This window comes from Parasteatoda tepidariorum, chromosome 12 (assembly GCF_982258835.1).
Source record: "Parasteatoda tepidariorum strain Cologne lab strain chromosome 12, Ptep-v5.0, whole genome shotgun sequence".
Taxonomy (NCBI): domain Eukaryota; kingdom Metazoa; phylum Arthropoda; class Arachnida; order Araneae; family Theridiidae; genus Parasteatoda; species Parasteatoda tepidariorum.
This window is the reverse complement of record NC_141766.1, coordinates 48212351-48227471: the sequence shown is the minus strand read 5'-3', so window position 1 is coordinate 48227471 and position 15121 is coordinate 48212351. Positions and strand designations below refer to the sequence as shown.

The 15121-nt window shown below is 33.6% G+C and overlaps 1 protein-coding gene across 2 annotated transcripts in view; it reads left to right on the top strand.

Moving 5' to 3' along the window:
* The window catches only part of LOC107442095 (glutamate receptor ionotropic, kainate 2-like), a 128075-nt gene that overhangs the window by 97741 nt on the left and 15213 nt on the right, over nucleotides 1-15121 (top strand). For both annotated transcript variants that reach the window (XM_043056707.3, XM_071188082.2), the window contains 3 exons: nucleotides 2057-2161; nucleotides 7543-7650; nucleotides 14459-14662. In XM_043056707.3, the coding sequence (XP_042912641.1) occupies nucleotides 2057-2161; nucleotides 7543-7650; nucleotides 14459-14662 (417 nt within the window). The remainder of the gene's footprint in view (nucleotides 1-2056; nucleotides 2162-7542; nucleotides 7651-14458; nucleotides 14663-15121) is intronic.

The following is a 15121-nucleotide window of genomic DNA, read 5'->3' as shown; positions in this document are numbered from 1 at the left end:
AAATAGTGGCAACTTAAACTTTAAACTCACAAAAGGGCGCGCATGCGTAAATAGGGTATGGGTGCGGTGAGGTGGCGCTGTTGTGGATGTGTAGAGTGCAAAAAACAGTCGATTTGCTTAGAAGGGTAGTTGTTGCGTGGCGTTAAAGTGAGGAGTTTCGTTTCCATCGCTCTAAAGCATGTTGTGAAAAGGCTTAATGACGAAAAAAGACGAGATGCTTGAATCCATCGTGCTACTGTCCTATATGGTAAAGCATTTGCTCCAAAGGCTTCCACTAATCCTCGATAGCATTCTGTTGCATTTTTGCCACGGGCAACCTCGATTGTAAGCCACGACCGCTGATCACCTTTAGAAAACATGCTTTAGAGCGATGGAAACGAAACTCCTCACTTTAACGCCACACAACAACTACCCTTCTAAGCTAATCGAATTTTTTTTGCACTCTACACGTCGACAACAGCCCCACCTCACAGCTCCCATATCTAATTTGCGCATGCCCGTCCTTCTGTGAGTTTAAAGGTTAAGTTGCCACTATTTAATTTGCAACCCTCGTATATAAGGTCTAAATCTTACAAAGATTCCGTGCTTAAAAACAATCTGTGGTTACATATCAAAAGGTCATTTTTTTCCTCTAAAGCACTGGTCGACCTAATTTGTATATAAGATCTAAATCTTACAAAGATTCCGTGCTTAAAAACAATCTGTGATTACATATCGAAAGGTTATTTTTTTTTCCTCTAAAGCACTGGTCGATAATAACGCATAAAGTTTTAGAAACGAACTACAAAATCGCAATAAATATTTGTTTACGTCATTAACGCATGCACAATGCGATATGATGTCTGCGTTGGAACGGCTGCTCACGTTGAGCTTACAAAACAGTATTTTGTTGGCGTCAGGGTACGTCAACTTAGGCGCTTAGGAGGCACTTGGCTTAAGAAACCAGGCCTTTAGATCCACCGAGTACATGCGATATACGTGCTCATAAAACCTTTGGAATCGAGAAGTTCGGTGTTCGGTCCCTGGTAATACCAGGGGAACAGAGGTCTGAAGAAAAGTTTCTTCCTCTTCAGATCTATGCCTGAACTTGGAAGTAACCTCACGAATGAGCGATTCTACCATCAATCGGGGGTGGAATCTGAACTAGATCCCGCTTTCACCCTAGCGGTGTTCTCTTGTCAAACGAAAGGTGCCTCTTCCTGACTTAATGCGCAAGGCCATTGACTGGCTAGATTCTCCAAGTTTCATTCGAAACAACAAAATTATTCATTAGTTAATTGTTAAGATACAATAGTCATGACAGCAGTTGAAAAAACGAAATCAAATACTATGTCTAGTTTCTTAAACACATATTTTGAGACACGTCCATTTTTTTTTCTTTTTGAAAGTGCTATTAAAGCTGTATCTACTTTTGAAACGCACTTTTGTTCAAAATAAAAAGTTCGTTAGAACTGTTTGCTTTATATTTTCCAGTCGTTGTTTGAAAAAAATCATTGAAGTTTTTTTACACTTTAAACAAAGCTAAGCTTATTACATCCACGCATGTCAACATTGCAAAATTTATTGTTCAAATTTGGAAAGGAAGAGTATTTAATTCACCTGAATGTCTGTTTTAATTTCCTTAACAGCAAATGGATTAAAACATGTCTCTTTGGCAAATTGCTACCTCTTAAAGGAATCAAATTAAAATACTCAGCCAAAATTTCTAAACTGTTACAGAAAATATAATGAAATAACATTAGAGATATTTAAACTACAAGCACTAAATAGGGATTTTTTTTCATTGATTTACAAAACGAATTAAAACAATATTTCAAAAATTTGTTGCGTTTTTAATGCAAAAAGATATGTGTTCAAAAAAATGAATTTAACAAATTCGTGGAACTTCGAAAATACTGTAGGTAAACACGTCTAATAGAAAAGTTTTGGTACATTATTACAATTCAATTTCTTCATTTAACTATTCTTCGCAATTATTCGAGTCAAGAGTTTTCTATTCGATTAGGTAGTTTTATCACTTTTATTTAATTATTATAAATTCACTTTTCTTTTTTAGAGTAGTATACAAGGCCTTACTGGAAAAGTAAAATTCGACGAACAAGGCTTTAGATCTGAATTCGTTTTGGATCTCATTTATTTAACTAAAGATGGATTAGAAAAAGTAAGTTTTTTTTTACCAAAAAAAATAGACTTTATTATATAATTAAATATTGTCATTTTTCTAATACGCTAAATAATGGATAAAGCTCAAAACCATGAGAAAAAAAACATATATAAGACCTTATAAACATACCATAGTTTGGGTTCAGCATTTGAGTTCGGCACTGCGTTTGAACTTCTGCAAACACGGACTGAAAAAGGTGTGCATCAATGCTTAAACTCAAATAGTAAGAGAAAAACACAGAGGGGCAGAAGAGAATCATAAAAACAAGTTGCAAAATGGAAAAAAAGGGGTATATCAATAACGGAGTGGAAACAAGCTTGAACGAGAAAATTAAGCAAAAAGAAAGGGCAGAAAAAGTGTTACGAGAGAGGGTAAGAACTTATTAGAAATTAAATGAAAAATTTTCCTAACATTTAGATAGAATGGAATGCTAAAATGGGTAGAAAAATTTAACCTTACGTTTAGTGGAGAAGAAAACCACGAAATTTTGTCACAGCTGGATGATGAGGGGATTTAAATACGTGTTCCTACTACCACTGGGAATATTTTACGCTAGCACTACAGTCAGTGCAAACTGAAAGCAGTATACGACATATAACAGCCACTGCCGAAATTCAAACATAGGTTTGAAGGTAATCGTGCCATCAGCTGAACCATCCTGACCTTTAAATAAGTTGATATTTTCAGCCACAAATGTAGTCCAAATTGATGATGTGCTCCAATAGACAATATGTTTTGCAATTGCATCTTTTTTCTAAAAATAATGTATTATTTATTGTATAAAACTGAGTTTCCTAACACGATAGATAATGTATAAAGCTATACAATATGAAAAAAATTCAAAACAAGACCATATGAATATAGTTTCTTCTTCCATATAGTTTCTGTTTTCTAATGAAAAAATCAAAACATGAAATATAAGGAGTGCTTAAACACAGAATTTTAAAAAGAGGGAAGCACAGAGGTGCGGAAGAAAATCTCAAAAACAAGTTAAAACAATGAGAAACAAGTTGATTTATAAAAATTGGAAAAAGCTTGAACAAGGGGGATAAGAAACATGTGTGGGGGGAGGATGGAAGGTCAGATTTACATGGAAATTAGAAGAAAAAAGATAAAAATTTAACCCTGTGTTTCATTTAGAGGAAACTCGCGAAAACTTCTCATGGCTAGCTCGAATTTATCTCAACATTATCAGTCATTGCTAGGCTTCAAACCTGAGATAGAAAGCGATAGCACTGTGCCATCCGAACCTCATGCCAATGCGTTAGTATTTTCAGCCGTAATACCAATTAACAATGTTCTTAAATAGAGGATATATTTTGCAATTCCTTTTCGAAACACGTTGTTTAACGTCTGATCCAAGAAAAAAAAATTTCCAAATGCCCACCTGGGGAATGAAATTTCGCCATACAGGCATCCGAAGGACAGATTTGTTGGCCAATCTTCAAGGAAACCATATTAGAAGGGTCAACGTTGCTCCTACAGTAAGGACAGATAATATAGAGAAGGAAAGAGCACCCATGCCTTGCCCGTTATTCGAACCCAGAATCTTTCTGATACAAGGCCAGTTCCCTGATCTCTACACAGTCCAGGATGATCCAAGAGCATTAAAATAAAGATTAATTTAATCCTTTCCTTCTCGCTCCCGTGAAAATGACGGGGTGAGGTTTCGCCCTCTATTTCTCGCTCCCGTGATATTCCCGGGCTGGAGTGTTCAGTAGTAACGCGCCAATAAGAATAAAACCAATTCATTTCTTTTGCCCGGAAAACATTTTATTTCTCATTTTACACACCAGATGGCAGTACTAGGATATTTTTAAGATAATTGTAGATAGTTAATTTATTTAAAACTAGATGTCAGCTCTAATCAAATGCGTGAATTTGTGATATGTGAAAAAATGCACTTTTATGAACGCTTTCTTGAAAATTAACCAATCGTTAAGGGGTTAAACATAGTTTGTTTTTACTGAATCTTACAGTATTACAAATCCCTTCCATATCCTCCAGAAACCTAACATCCAATAAATTGAATAACATTTGACCCAATTTAATCAACAATATTTTTTTTAAAAATATTCAGTTTGTATAATTTAGCAGAGCGGTTATCAGTAATATTGCATTAACCCTTTTTGTTTGGGGTTTTTAAGCACAATAAAAGATTGTAAGAAAGGTACAAAATTCGATTCAAAAAGCCTTTCAGGTGGGTTTTGGCATGTATGAATTTCGTTTCATATGGATTTATGCGTTTCATGAAGATCTTCATGAAAAAGATGCAGAAAATAAACTATGATACACCTAAAATATTCAAAAGTTTAATTGACTGGATTTTATTTAAAAATAAGTATTTTATGACATTGAGGAGTACTCCTTTTTCTAAATAAAAATCTCTGCCATTATTCAAAAATCGGGTCTCACTGGAGATAATTTTAATGGTGCAAGGTCTAGTGAGTAAGGAGGATCAACCAAGTCGCTGTCTCTCCCAACGAGGTCACTGTAGAGTATCCCTGACCACCCTCTCGACATGCGGTCTGCCGTTGTCATGCAAGAAGAGTACATTGTTCCGAATCACTAGTGCTGTCCTGTTGCTCACGTTCCAAATGCTGCAAGTACAGGCTGCAGTGACCGTTTGACCCATTGATAGCAGCTCATTGTGAATCCCTTGACAACTAGTACACCAGACACAAAGCGTAATCTTGCGTCGTTGCATACTGCTGTGCAATCTTTAAAACAACGTAAGTCACGTAGTGGATTGATCGTTAAGACACGGTTCCCAGCAGATCACCGAAGTCAAGCATCACTGACTACGGTCAGTGTGCGGGTGGGTGACCACATGGATCAGTCTGCGTAGGGACCGAGGATGTGCGGTATTGGTCCTCGTTAAGCTGTGCTACCGTAAAGTGCTCGACTTCGCGTGCAGGTCGTTGGGCTACCGAAGCGGAGGTGCCATCCCCTCTGCAGAGGATCAAAATTGTGATGTCATGTCTTCGGATTATCCTCCGGGATGTTTCCCAGATCGTCGCCAATAGCCCATTGTGCAATAGCATCAGTGCGACGTAAATTAACAACAACAACAACAAAACAGCTTAAATGATTCTCGATTGATTCCGAGAAAAGTAGCAGGACGGCTATTTGTTTTCTATAGCCAATGTAATAAACGCTAAAATAGAATTTTAAAAAAACTGATGAAACAAAAATATTTTTGAAAAAAAAATTTTAATATGTAGTTTACCATACAAAAATGCCAAAAAGATTTCATTTTTTGGATTTTTTGTCTCTTACGTTGATTTTTCAATTGCATGGCAACATAAGTGATCTTGGGTGGTGAGAGAAAATATCCTGAAGTGAAAACCAATGTTTAGATAGGATCCTCTGTTCGTCACTGGTAAGTACTCGACTGAATATGGTTGCAATACGATGGCTGGAAAACTATGATATACAGGTTGTCATTCGTTGCCTCTCGTGAACCAACGTTTGCCGAACCCAATTGCTACCTAAGTCTTACCTAAGCTCTGCAAATGAAGTTTAACTCTTTCATCAGAAATGTTAAACTGTGTTAAAAATTCATCTCGCGTTAGGCTACTGTCCTTTTAAATGGCCACCAGTAGAACTTCGCTATCCAAGGGCTGTTGTCACCCACTGTGAGGTTCATCACCGAGTGACAAATCTCCCGATCTGAATGTTTGAGACCATTGCCTTGCAATACGTTCATTCACAGCACTATCCCCAAACGCTTGACTAAGTCAAACATCACTGGCTACGGTCAGTGTGCGGGTGGGTGACCACTTGGATCAGTCTGTGCGGTATTGGTCCTCGTTAAACTGTTCAACCGTAAAGTGCTCGACTTCGCGTGCAGGTCGTTGGGCTACCGAAGCGGGGGTGCCATCCCCTCTGCAGAGGATCAAAATTGTGATGGCATGTCTTCGGATCATCCTCAGGGATGTTTCCCAGACCGTCACCAATAGCCCATTGTGCAGCTCTAGTGCGACGTAAATGAACTACAACAACAAACGCTTGACGTATTCTGCGATTTGATGCAGCTGCTGATAAACCCACTTTGAAGTCGTCAAGCAAACAACATCGAACGAGCTCTTTCCGTTTGTCTTTGCCACTTTATGAGTTAAGATGGATAAAAATGCCCGGTAGATTTGCTTTTATGACGACTGATATTCCTGCTTTTGACCGAAGGAATTTTACACAACGTGAAAAATAATTTGCGTACCTGTTCTAACTTCATTCAATGGCAAAGCAAAAATGTTAAGAAATTTATTGGTTATTTTGTAAAAAAAAACTGAAGTTAAAAAGCGACGAAGATCGTATTTTCACTTTCGTTGTTTGTAATAAATGTAAAAGCATTTTACGAGTGTTCGAAAGTGAAAAACTCTTTTTATTCTCTAAAAAAGAAATTTAGGAAAATGAAACAATTTTTTACGATATTTTCGTTACAAATACTTCTACTTTTACTTTAAAAAAATGACGAAGTGTAAGTATAAACACTAAAATTCATAAGTGACGAAATGCGAGTAAAAGTGCGTTCTCTTACTTTCGTTGCTTGTAACGAATAAAAAAGAATTTTACGTGTGATCAAAAGTGAGAGAGAAAACCTCTTATTATTCTCTAAAAAAGAAATTTATGAAAAAGAAACGATTTCTTAAGATATTTTTGTTGGAAGTACCTCTACTTTTTACCTTACAAAACAAACAAAAGTATAAGGAAGAAAGTAACTAAAATTCAAAATTAACGGCATAAAAGTTAAAGTTCGTATTTTTATTTTCGTTGCTTGTAACGAATGTAGAAGCATTTTACGTATGGTCAGAAGTGAAAACAACTTATTAGTCTCGAAAAAAAATTATGAAAATGAAACGTGAAAATTAAAATTAAATTTCTTACGATATTTTCGGTACAAATATTTCGACTTTCATCTTAAAAAGCTAATGAAAATATAAGTAAAAAAACTGAAATTTAAAAGCGATAAAGTGCAAGCCAAAGTTCGTACTTTTACTTTCGTTGTTTGTAATGATTGTAAAAATATTTTACGTATATTCGAAAGTAAAAATTACTCATTATTCTTTAGCATGCTACTGTGACTGAAATGAACATAAAGCATACAAAAAAGCATACAAAAAATATTTTTTGAACAGTTTTTACGAATTAAATATTGTGAAAATGAAGACAGTTTGAAAAATTCCATATTAGAGTTTATTGATTTGAAAATAAAATAAAATTTTCTTTAAGACGTACCACTATTTTTTTTAAATTTCGTTGAAAAGGCTTTTTATTGAAAAACTGTTTGTCTTTTGAAAAAAAATATGCAGTTTTATATTTTCACTTGAAACTCCGTTTGCGCTCAACTAATAAAATACTGTTTTTCTAAATTTCAGATTGGAGTGTGGGCGCCTGGCAAAGGTATAAATATTACTAAAAATATGTCCAATGGATACGACACCCTTTTACTGCAAAACAAAACGCTCATTGTAACAACCTATGTGGTAAGCATATTATAATTTATACTTTTTTATGAATAATTAAACTAAATGGCCCATTTTTTTTTTCAATTTAAAATTCGGATATATCTTAAAGAGAGTAAGCAGCATTTACTAAATTCTTTTGATATTTACGCTAAATGCACTATGTACTTAGGTAATATACACTAGTAAGAAGAAAAAAAAGAGCTATACCCCACTTTTAGGGTTGATAACCTATCTTACTTTAGTGCTATGGGATGAGCGCTTCACTCCCCTGCGGATCGATGACCTCTCGTCTTCAGGATGAGCGCTGCACCCAAATTCCTTAGTATTGATGAGAGTTCAACCCCAATGATAGCTCTTAGTAGGGATGAAGTAGCATGGCTCTTTATGTAGCATGGTTTGGACTAAACAAATGCTCCTTAAAAATTTTGTGTATTTATTTCTTCGTAACTATGGGTAATTTTAAAAAAATTGACACTTATTTTTTTTTGTCAGAAGCAAGTTTTAAATGAATTTTTTATTGCAAAAGATTATAAAAAATTCGCAAAGTGCCCTCCATTATGTTATCGATAAATATGCTCCTACCGTGAGTAAACAGATCCATCTTAAAAATTTTGAGAGTTCATTTCTTGAAACATATTGGTATTTTTGAAAAAAAGAGACGCTCACTTTGAAATCTGAAACAAGTTTAAACTTAGGAAGCAATTTTTAGTCCAAACCCTGTGACATTAAGAGCATATATATGGTTAACATAATGGAGGACACTTTGTGATTTTTTTTCATAATTATTTGCAATGAGAAATTTATATGAAACTTGCTTCAGATTAATTCAGTTGTGAAGAAATAAATACCCAAAGTTTAAAGAAGCATTTGTTAATTCCAAACCATACTACATAAGGAGCCATGCTACGTCGTCCCTACTAAGAGCTTATCAGTGCTTGAACTTTTATCCATACTAAGGAAGTGAGGTGTATTTATATCAGGTTTTTATAAAATGTAATAAGAATTAAATAATTGAATAAATTTAATTAAAATTCGATTTAGAAAGATTTTTAAAAAATTTAAGAAATTTTAGAAGCTAAGAAACATGTAATGCCTATTGTGGCATCAAAGGCCGTTTTCTTTTTTTTTTTTTTTTCTCAAGGCGTTTGAAAGTTTTTGATGACAACTGTTGAAATTCGAGGACTGTTCCCAAGATTTGAGTACGTTTGGTCACCTTAAACTTATCTATTTCCGGCATTTGTTAACGATATTATCGAGTAACCATGCTATTTAAATATGCTCTTATTTCTGATTTGTTAGTATCTAGATACTATTTTTTTAAGACAAGTTGTTTTTCATTGACTCAGTTAACACCGTAAATGTCCCAAATTAGTTTTTTTTATTTCAAAAAATATTTTATATAATCCTTTTTCGCAATGATTTGTATTAATTGCTGTCACTAGATAGAATTATAAACTTTTTATGCGAAACCTAAGATTTAGAGCTTAAAGTTTAGATTTCTGTTCCACCTTTTGAAAAGTGCATATTTCTAAGTCAGCAGTTAGATGACATAACTGAATCTTACATAATTGAATTATAAAATAAAAAAACACTGAGATCTGCTCTTAAAATATCTTGAAATTACATCCAGGTTTAAAACGCTAAAACATTTTTTTTGAACAATTCAAATTAATTTTGTGGTAGCTAAAAACTTTTAAACTTGCTTTTAATAATATTTAAACAGTACAAAAATATTTAGTCGTCAAAGTATTGTAAAGTCAACGATATCCCTACAGCTCCAAACATGTTTGAATTCGTGCCGCTATTTGTAATCCAATTTCTAAATGTGACTAGGGTGCATAAAAAATAAAACTAAATAGAAACACCTTTATTTTTATGTCCAATTTAACTCATGTTATATCAAAACCACTTATATGTACTGAAAGTTTAAGTAGAAACTGGAATTACAATCATTCTTCGATAATGTAACGATATTTTTTCGAGACAAAAATTTATTTTTAATTAATAACAAATGCATAAAATTAAAATGCTTTTAAAATTTTCACTTTACCAAAAAGAAAAGATAACACCCTTTAAAATCTGTTTAAATCATATCTGCAGTTAGATTTATTAAAAATATCACATTGATTGAGAAACTTGGTTTTGAGAAAAACGTATTTAAGTTTAAAAGTCAGTAATTTAGATTTTGAGTACTTATAGGCATTTCTAGGCTAAGTATTCAGTAATAAGTATGTTCTCTGAAAATTACATCTCGAAAAGTGCTACTATCAATTAATCTCTTCATGAACTGCTTTCTAATTATTCGTAAAATATACGTGAATTATAGAAAATTAAATTAATAAAAATTTTCAGCATTGTTAATTGCTGGGTTTGTATATTACTAAGCATCATACAAAAAACTGTCTATTCCCAAATTACCTTTTTTATCGTCTCAGAGCGCGCGATGCGCTATTCACATCACTGATTGAAAACTGAGGGTCGTGGTTCAATCCTGGACGTTGACTAAACTTGTGGCATGTATTAGGTGTGCATTAAGTGTATCTTGGCAAAAGCCCTTCCGCAAGTGTGATGTACAAGCTTTGAGATGGGGTTTGCCGAATCGCCTATCAAATCTCATGAAGTCTAACCACGGAGGTGAAAAAAATGACGCATTCATAAAATGGTTAAGTTATTGGCTACAGCCGGGAGTTTTCTAATATTTTTCTAGAACATACGTGTTCGACATACGAGGAATGTTGGAACATATGAACAATTGAATGAATGAACGTACGAGAAATGTTTAAAGAGATTTTTTTAATCAGTTTCAAAATTGCATTTTTCTGTTCCGACATACATTTAGAACGACGTAATAAAACATATTTTAATTATCAGAATTTTTTTCTGAATTGTTGCATTTAATAAATCCTTGTTCATCTCTGGGAGAATCCTTTTCGAATATCTGCCATTTCAAGATTTATTATGAATTCTTCTCGAATCCAAAAGATGGCATAGCTCCTTTTGTAATTCTTTTTGGTGAAATTTTCTTACTCCATTAAAGCTAGACTACGTCTCTGGAATGTTGCTCATGAATGTTATTCATAGTATTTACATTTATATAGCCTAAATGGGCCCTATTTAAAACTGACTGACTCTCATTTATGGTCTTATTTATGACCAATATTTCACGCCCGTTAATCAGCCCACATTTATAGAATATACAAATTTGTACAATTCAGTTTATATTTTAAATCCCTAATTGCCTGGGAACAACCTATCTAGATCATTTAGACCAAACCCTAGACATTCCATACTTGGCTCCTTTGATCTACATTAATTTCCCAGTTCAGCTTTACTGTTCAACCAAGGTATGATCAAATATATTTGTGTGCCCAAGCTTATCTAGATCCGTTGAAACAAAACCTGGCCATCCCAAGTTTGGTCTCTCAATGTACGTATTTATAGAATCTTAATTAAGCCATACTGGGCCCCAAGATAAAATTATAAAATTATTGCGAGGGTTATTATAAATTTAGTGTTTGGATATAATAAATTTTGTCCATATGCCTATATGTACATGGATATGAATATAAAAACTGTATGGGTAGCAGCGTAAATGGCAATGTGTATCTTCAATGAGGGATTTACATCACTTTTGAAGATCATAAACATTTTAGGAATCCCTGTTGGAAATATTGCTAAAATATTTTCTGGCTCAGTGGACAATCAACTCATTGAAGCTGCAAATAGTTGGTCATCAAATTCACCGAAAGAAGCCAGAACTACCCAGAGAATACAAAGTTTGGCTGAAAATCAATTTCAAGAGGAAGAGAAGGGTTTATTATATGGTGCTTGTATAACAGATTAGGTGTAAGTACTGGAAATATTAATTATATATTAAAAGCTGTTTTTGAAACTTTAAACGCGTTTTTCTCAAAACTATTATAAGAGAACTCCACAACTCACGTTGATCTTTCTGAAGTGGTAAAATAAACTATCCCTAAACTAATCAAAAATAAATGGCACTTTTTATTCGATCATTGAATTTCAAAATGATGAATAAAACGGAGCTTTTACTTAGAAACTAGAAAGTTATAATTTTTTGCTGCATCTTATAATTTTTTAACAACCCGCCTTGTATTATTATACTCCAATGAGATAAAAAAAATATTATTTTTAACATTTTTTACACAGGGTGTTAATCTAGGAGGGTTTATTTTAAACTAAAATTATTGAGAAGAGACTAAAAACGATTCTAAATTCTTATTGATTCAGTAGAAAAATATCATGCCTCTGATAGAACAAAGGGTAAAATCGAGTTCTGACAAAAAGTAAATAGTTTAGAAATTTTTAAAATGCAAGGTCAGTATAGAAATTTTCTCGAAAACATATTTTTCTTAGCACAATGTACTGTTGAATTTTTATATAAAAATTAAAAACTTGAGCTACGAATTTTCCGCATGTGTTTTTGGAGCAGTTTTTATTTTTTTTGGACACACTAGTACTTGTTTGTTGATCGTAGCTCAAATACTCGACTCCTTCACGACCTTCAAATTATCTGTGCTAGTCAAATAGAATGTTTCCTCTATTCTAAGCCTGTTATCTAAAAGCAAAACCTGTATCTCTACTTTTGAAACAGTACTTCTTCTTCTACGAAAGACTAAATTATACGTCGCTACAATAGCGAGGTGAACTTCTTCCTATACTAGATGGAATTCCAATCATTTTTACACCCTTTCTAAACGCTCGGGCTTTATTTAAAACAAAACAATTCCAAAACTACTCTAGTTCCAGAAATTTTGAAAAATCAACCTAGTTTAGATTTGTTCAAGTTCAAACTGAAACCAAAAAAGAAATAACAAGACGTTCGGAAAAATTGAACTTTAAATATCAATTTCATCAATAAAGTGAGTAAGACCCACTCGCACACAGAGGGAGCGGGTGAGAAGCAAGAGACTTACAGGAGGCAAACGGTTATATATTAGCATACACATGCGCAGAGATGACGTGCGCATGTCAATGCAAGGGTAAGGAATTTCACTTCCCGTATGACTCGTATTTCCCGCTCGCTCTTTTAAATGTGCGGTGAACAGTGTATTATGCATCTTTCTTGATATAAATCCATTCCCTGTTTTATTACCAGGCCTGAACAGCCTACCTCATTCTGAGTTTACGACTATCAACTCCGACTTACGACTGGCAATCCGTAGCCTAGTAATTTTGAATACAATCCAGAAGACAAGAGAACTCCTGGGTCAAGCACTTGGAGAAACTAGCCTTCGTGGAGGAATTTTTGATGGGACTAACCCGTATTTACACTACACTGAAAGGAAAACAACAACAAAAAACACGGTTAGCCTGACTGAAAGGGGACTCTAACCCATAATCTGTCGACCACTGGGGATATTTTACGTCAGCACTGTGGTCGGTGTAAGCCGAGAGCAGAATTCGTTACGATCAGCGAACGTTGGGATTCGAATCTGGGTATAGGGAAATGAGCTCTCTATCCCCTAAGCCCCGCAGCTTTCTAATAACTACATAGCACAATATAATATCCCATTAAAATCCCCCACGAAAAAAAAATAAGGCGTAGGGGAGAGTGGGGTCAATTGTAACAGGGTAGGATTGTAACAGAGCAAAAATTTCGAGTGTCGGGTTCTAGAATTGGTTCCTAGGTGGCGCGCATGGTGTATTAAATAAATCTACATGTACAGCCCTGCTAACAACCATTTTTATGTACTTTTGAAAGAGTTACATCACAAAAGATATTTTCACGCCACGCAAGTACTTTTTTTGGTATTAGAATATTATATTGTAACAAAGTAATTTTGTTTAAACAAATAAAAATTATTAATCGAACATGTAAGTAGACACCTTAATTAGCATTTCTATAAAAAAAAGTTTTGTTAATTAACTAGCATTGTTTTTAACAAATGAAGCTGAAATGGCGTCTTGAGGACGATTGTAACAATAAGTAAAGGGACGATTGTAACAGCTGAATATAAATAATCTTATGTTCACAAACCATTACTTAACTCTTCAAGAACCACCAATAGTTTCCTATATCATTTATTTTATGTTGCATGTGCATTATTTTATTTGTCACCTTTCACAGCTAAATTAAAATTTTTAACCCCTTAAAGTTAAAAGTTTAGGTCTTTTGGTCTCTGCTCATTATTATTTTTACTCCTAAAATATCACTACTATTTTGATCAATAAAAAAATATATCACAACTATGATAATATGTATAATTAACTATGTTTTAGTTGAATTTATGAACTGTTACAATTGACCCCGTAAGTGGGGACGATTGTAACAAGTGCACGACGGTCAAAAATTGTTAATAACTAATATAATAACATTTAAAATAAGATTTTTTTTCTAGTAGAGGATAGTCTACTTTACTCGTCTGTCAATTAATACTAATAATATATTGGATTTTTTGTTAGTTAAAAATAGTTAAGTAAAAAATGTTACAATTGACCCCAATCTCCCCTACTCCATAAATCCGCTAAAAGCCTCCATCTCCCCTCTAAGCATCCATCTTTCATATTGTAATCGATTTCTATTTGCAAACCAAAACTCTCCTTCTTAATACTGAAAAAGGTTCCTTACACTCGACCAAACTCTTATTTTCAATTACTTTCATGGCATATGGACCTTCTTATTTCAATAAGCCACACGAAGACTTAGAACTTGTTTAGTAGACTAATGCATGGAATGATTCCTACAATGCTGTATATCATATTTCTTCAGTAAAGCGCAGCTATTCACAATCTGACATTTGAAAAAGTTGAATAAATCAGTTTCTTATGTTCTTTATTTCTTATGTTCTATCTTTCTTTCTAGAACTCCCCTTATGCTATGCTAAAAGACTCAGCTGAAAAACTTACAGGCAACGCACGATATGAAGGTTTTTGCATTGATCTCATTGATCATTTAGCCAAACATTTAGGTTTTAAATATATTATTAAAGAAGTGGCAGACAGAAAATATGGCATCAAAAATGAGAATGGAGAGTGGAATGGCATGATTGGTGAACTTATTAGAGGAGTAAGTTTATTTCTCTCAATTGATTGGTTAGAAATATCATCAAAGAAATACCAAAAATCAAATTAAAATTTGGTATGAGTTTTTACCATAGTTATAGAATGAGACAAAACAAAACACTATTAATAATTCCCGAAATATTTTATATTAAGAGGTATGTTATGCATTTTAGCGTGTATTTTTCAATTTATAAAACAGAGGAAAATGTCTTAATTGGGTTGGCAACTAAGTTCCTGCCGTTTTTTTTTATTTCTTTATTATATTTTATTTCATTTTATTTTTTCCCTTTTTAGCAGTCCTGGGGTCACTAAGTGTTTTTTGGCATATTAGATCATTCAAAAGAAAAATCATGTTTTGAAAAAATCCAATTCTATCTTTTGTTTCTTGTTCGAGTTAATTTTTGCTAAAAATCATTATAATGGGGTATCAAGTTGAGAAAAGTTTGCATTTTTGACACCTTCT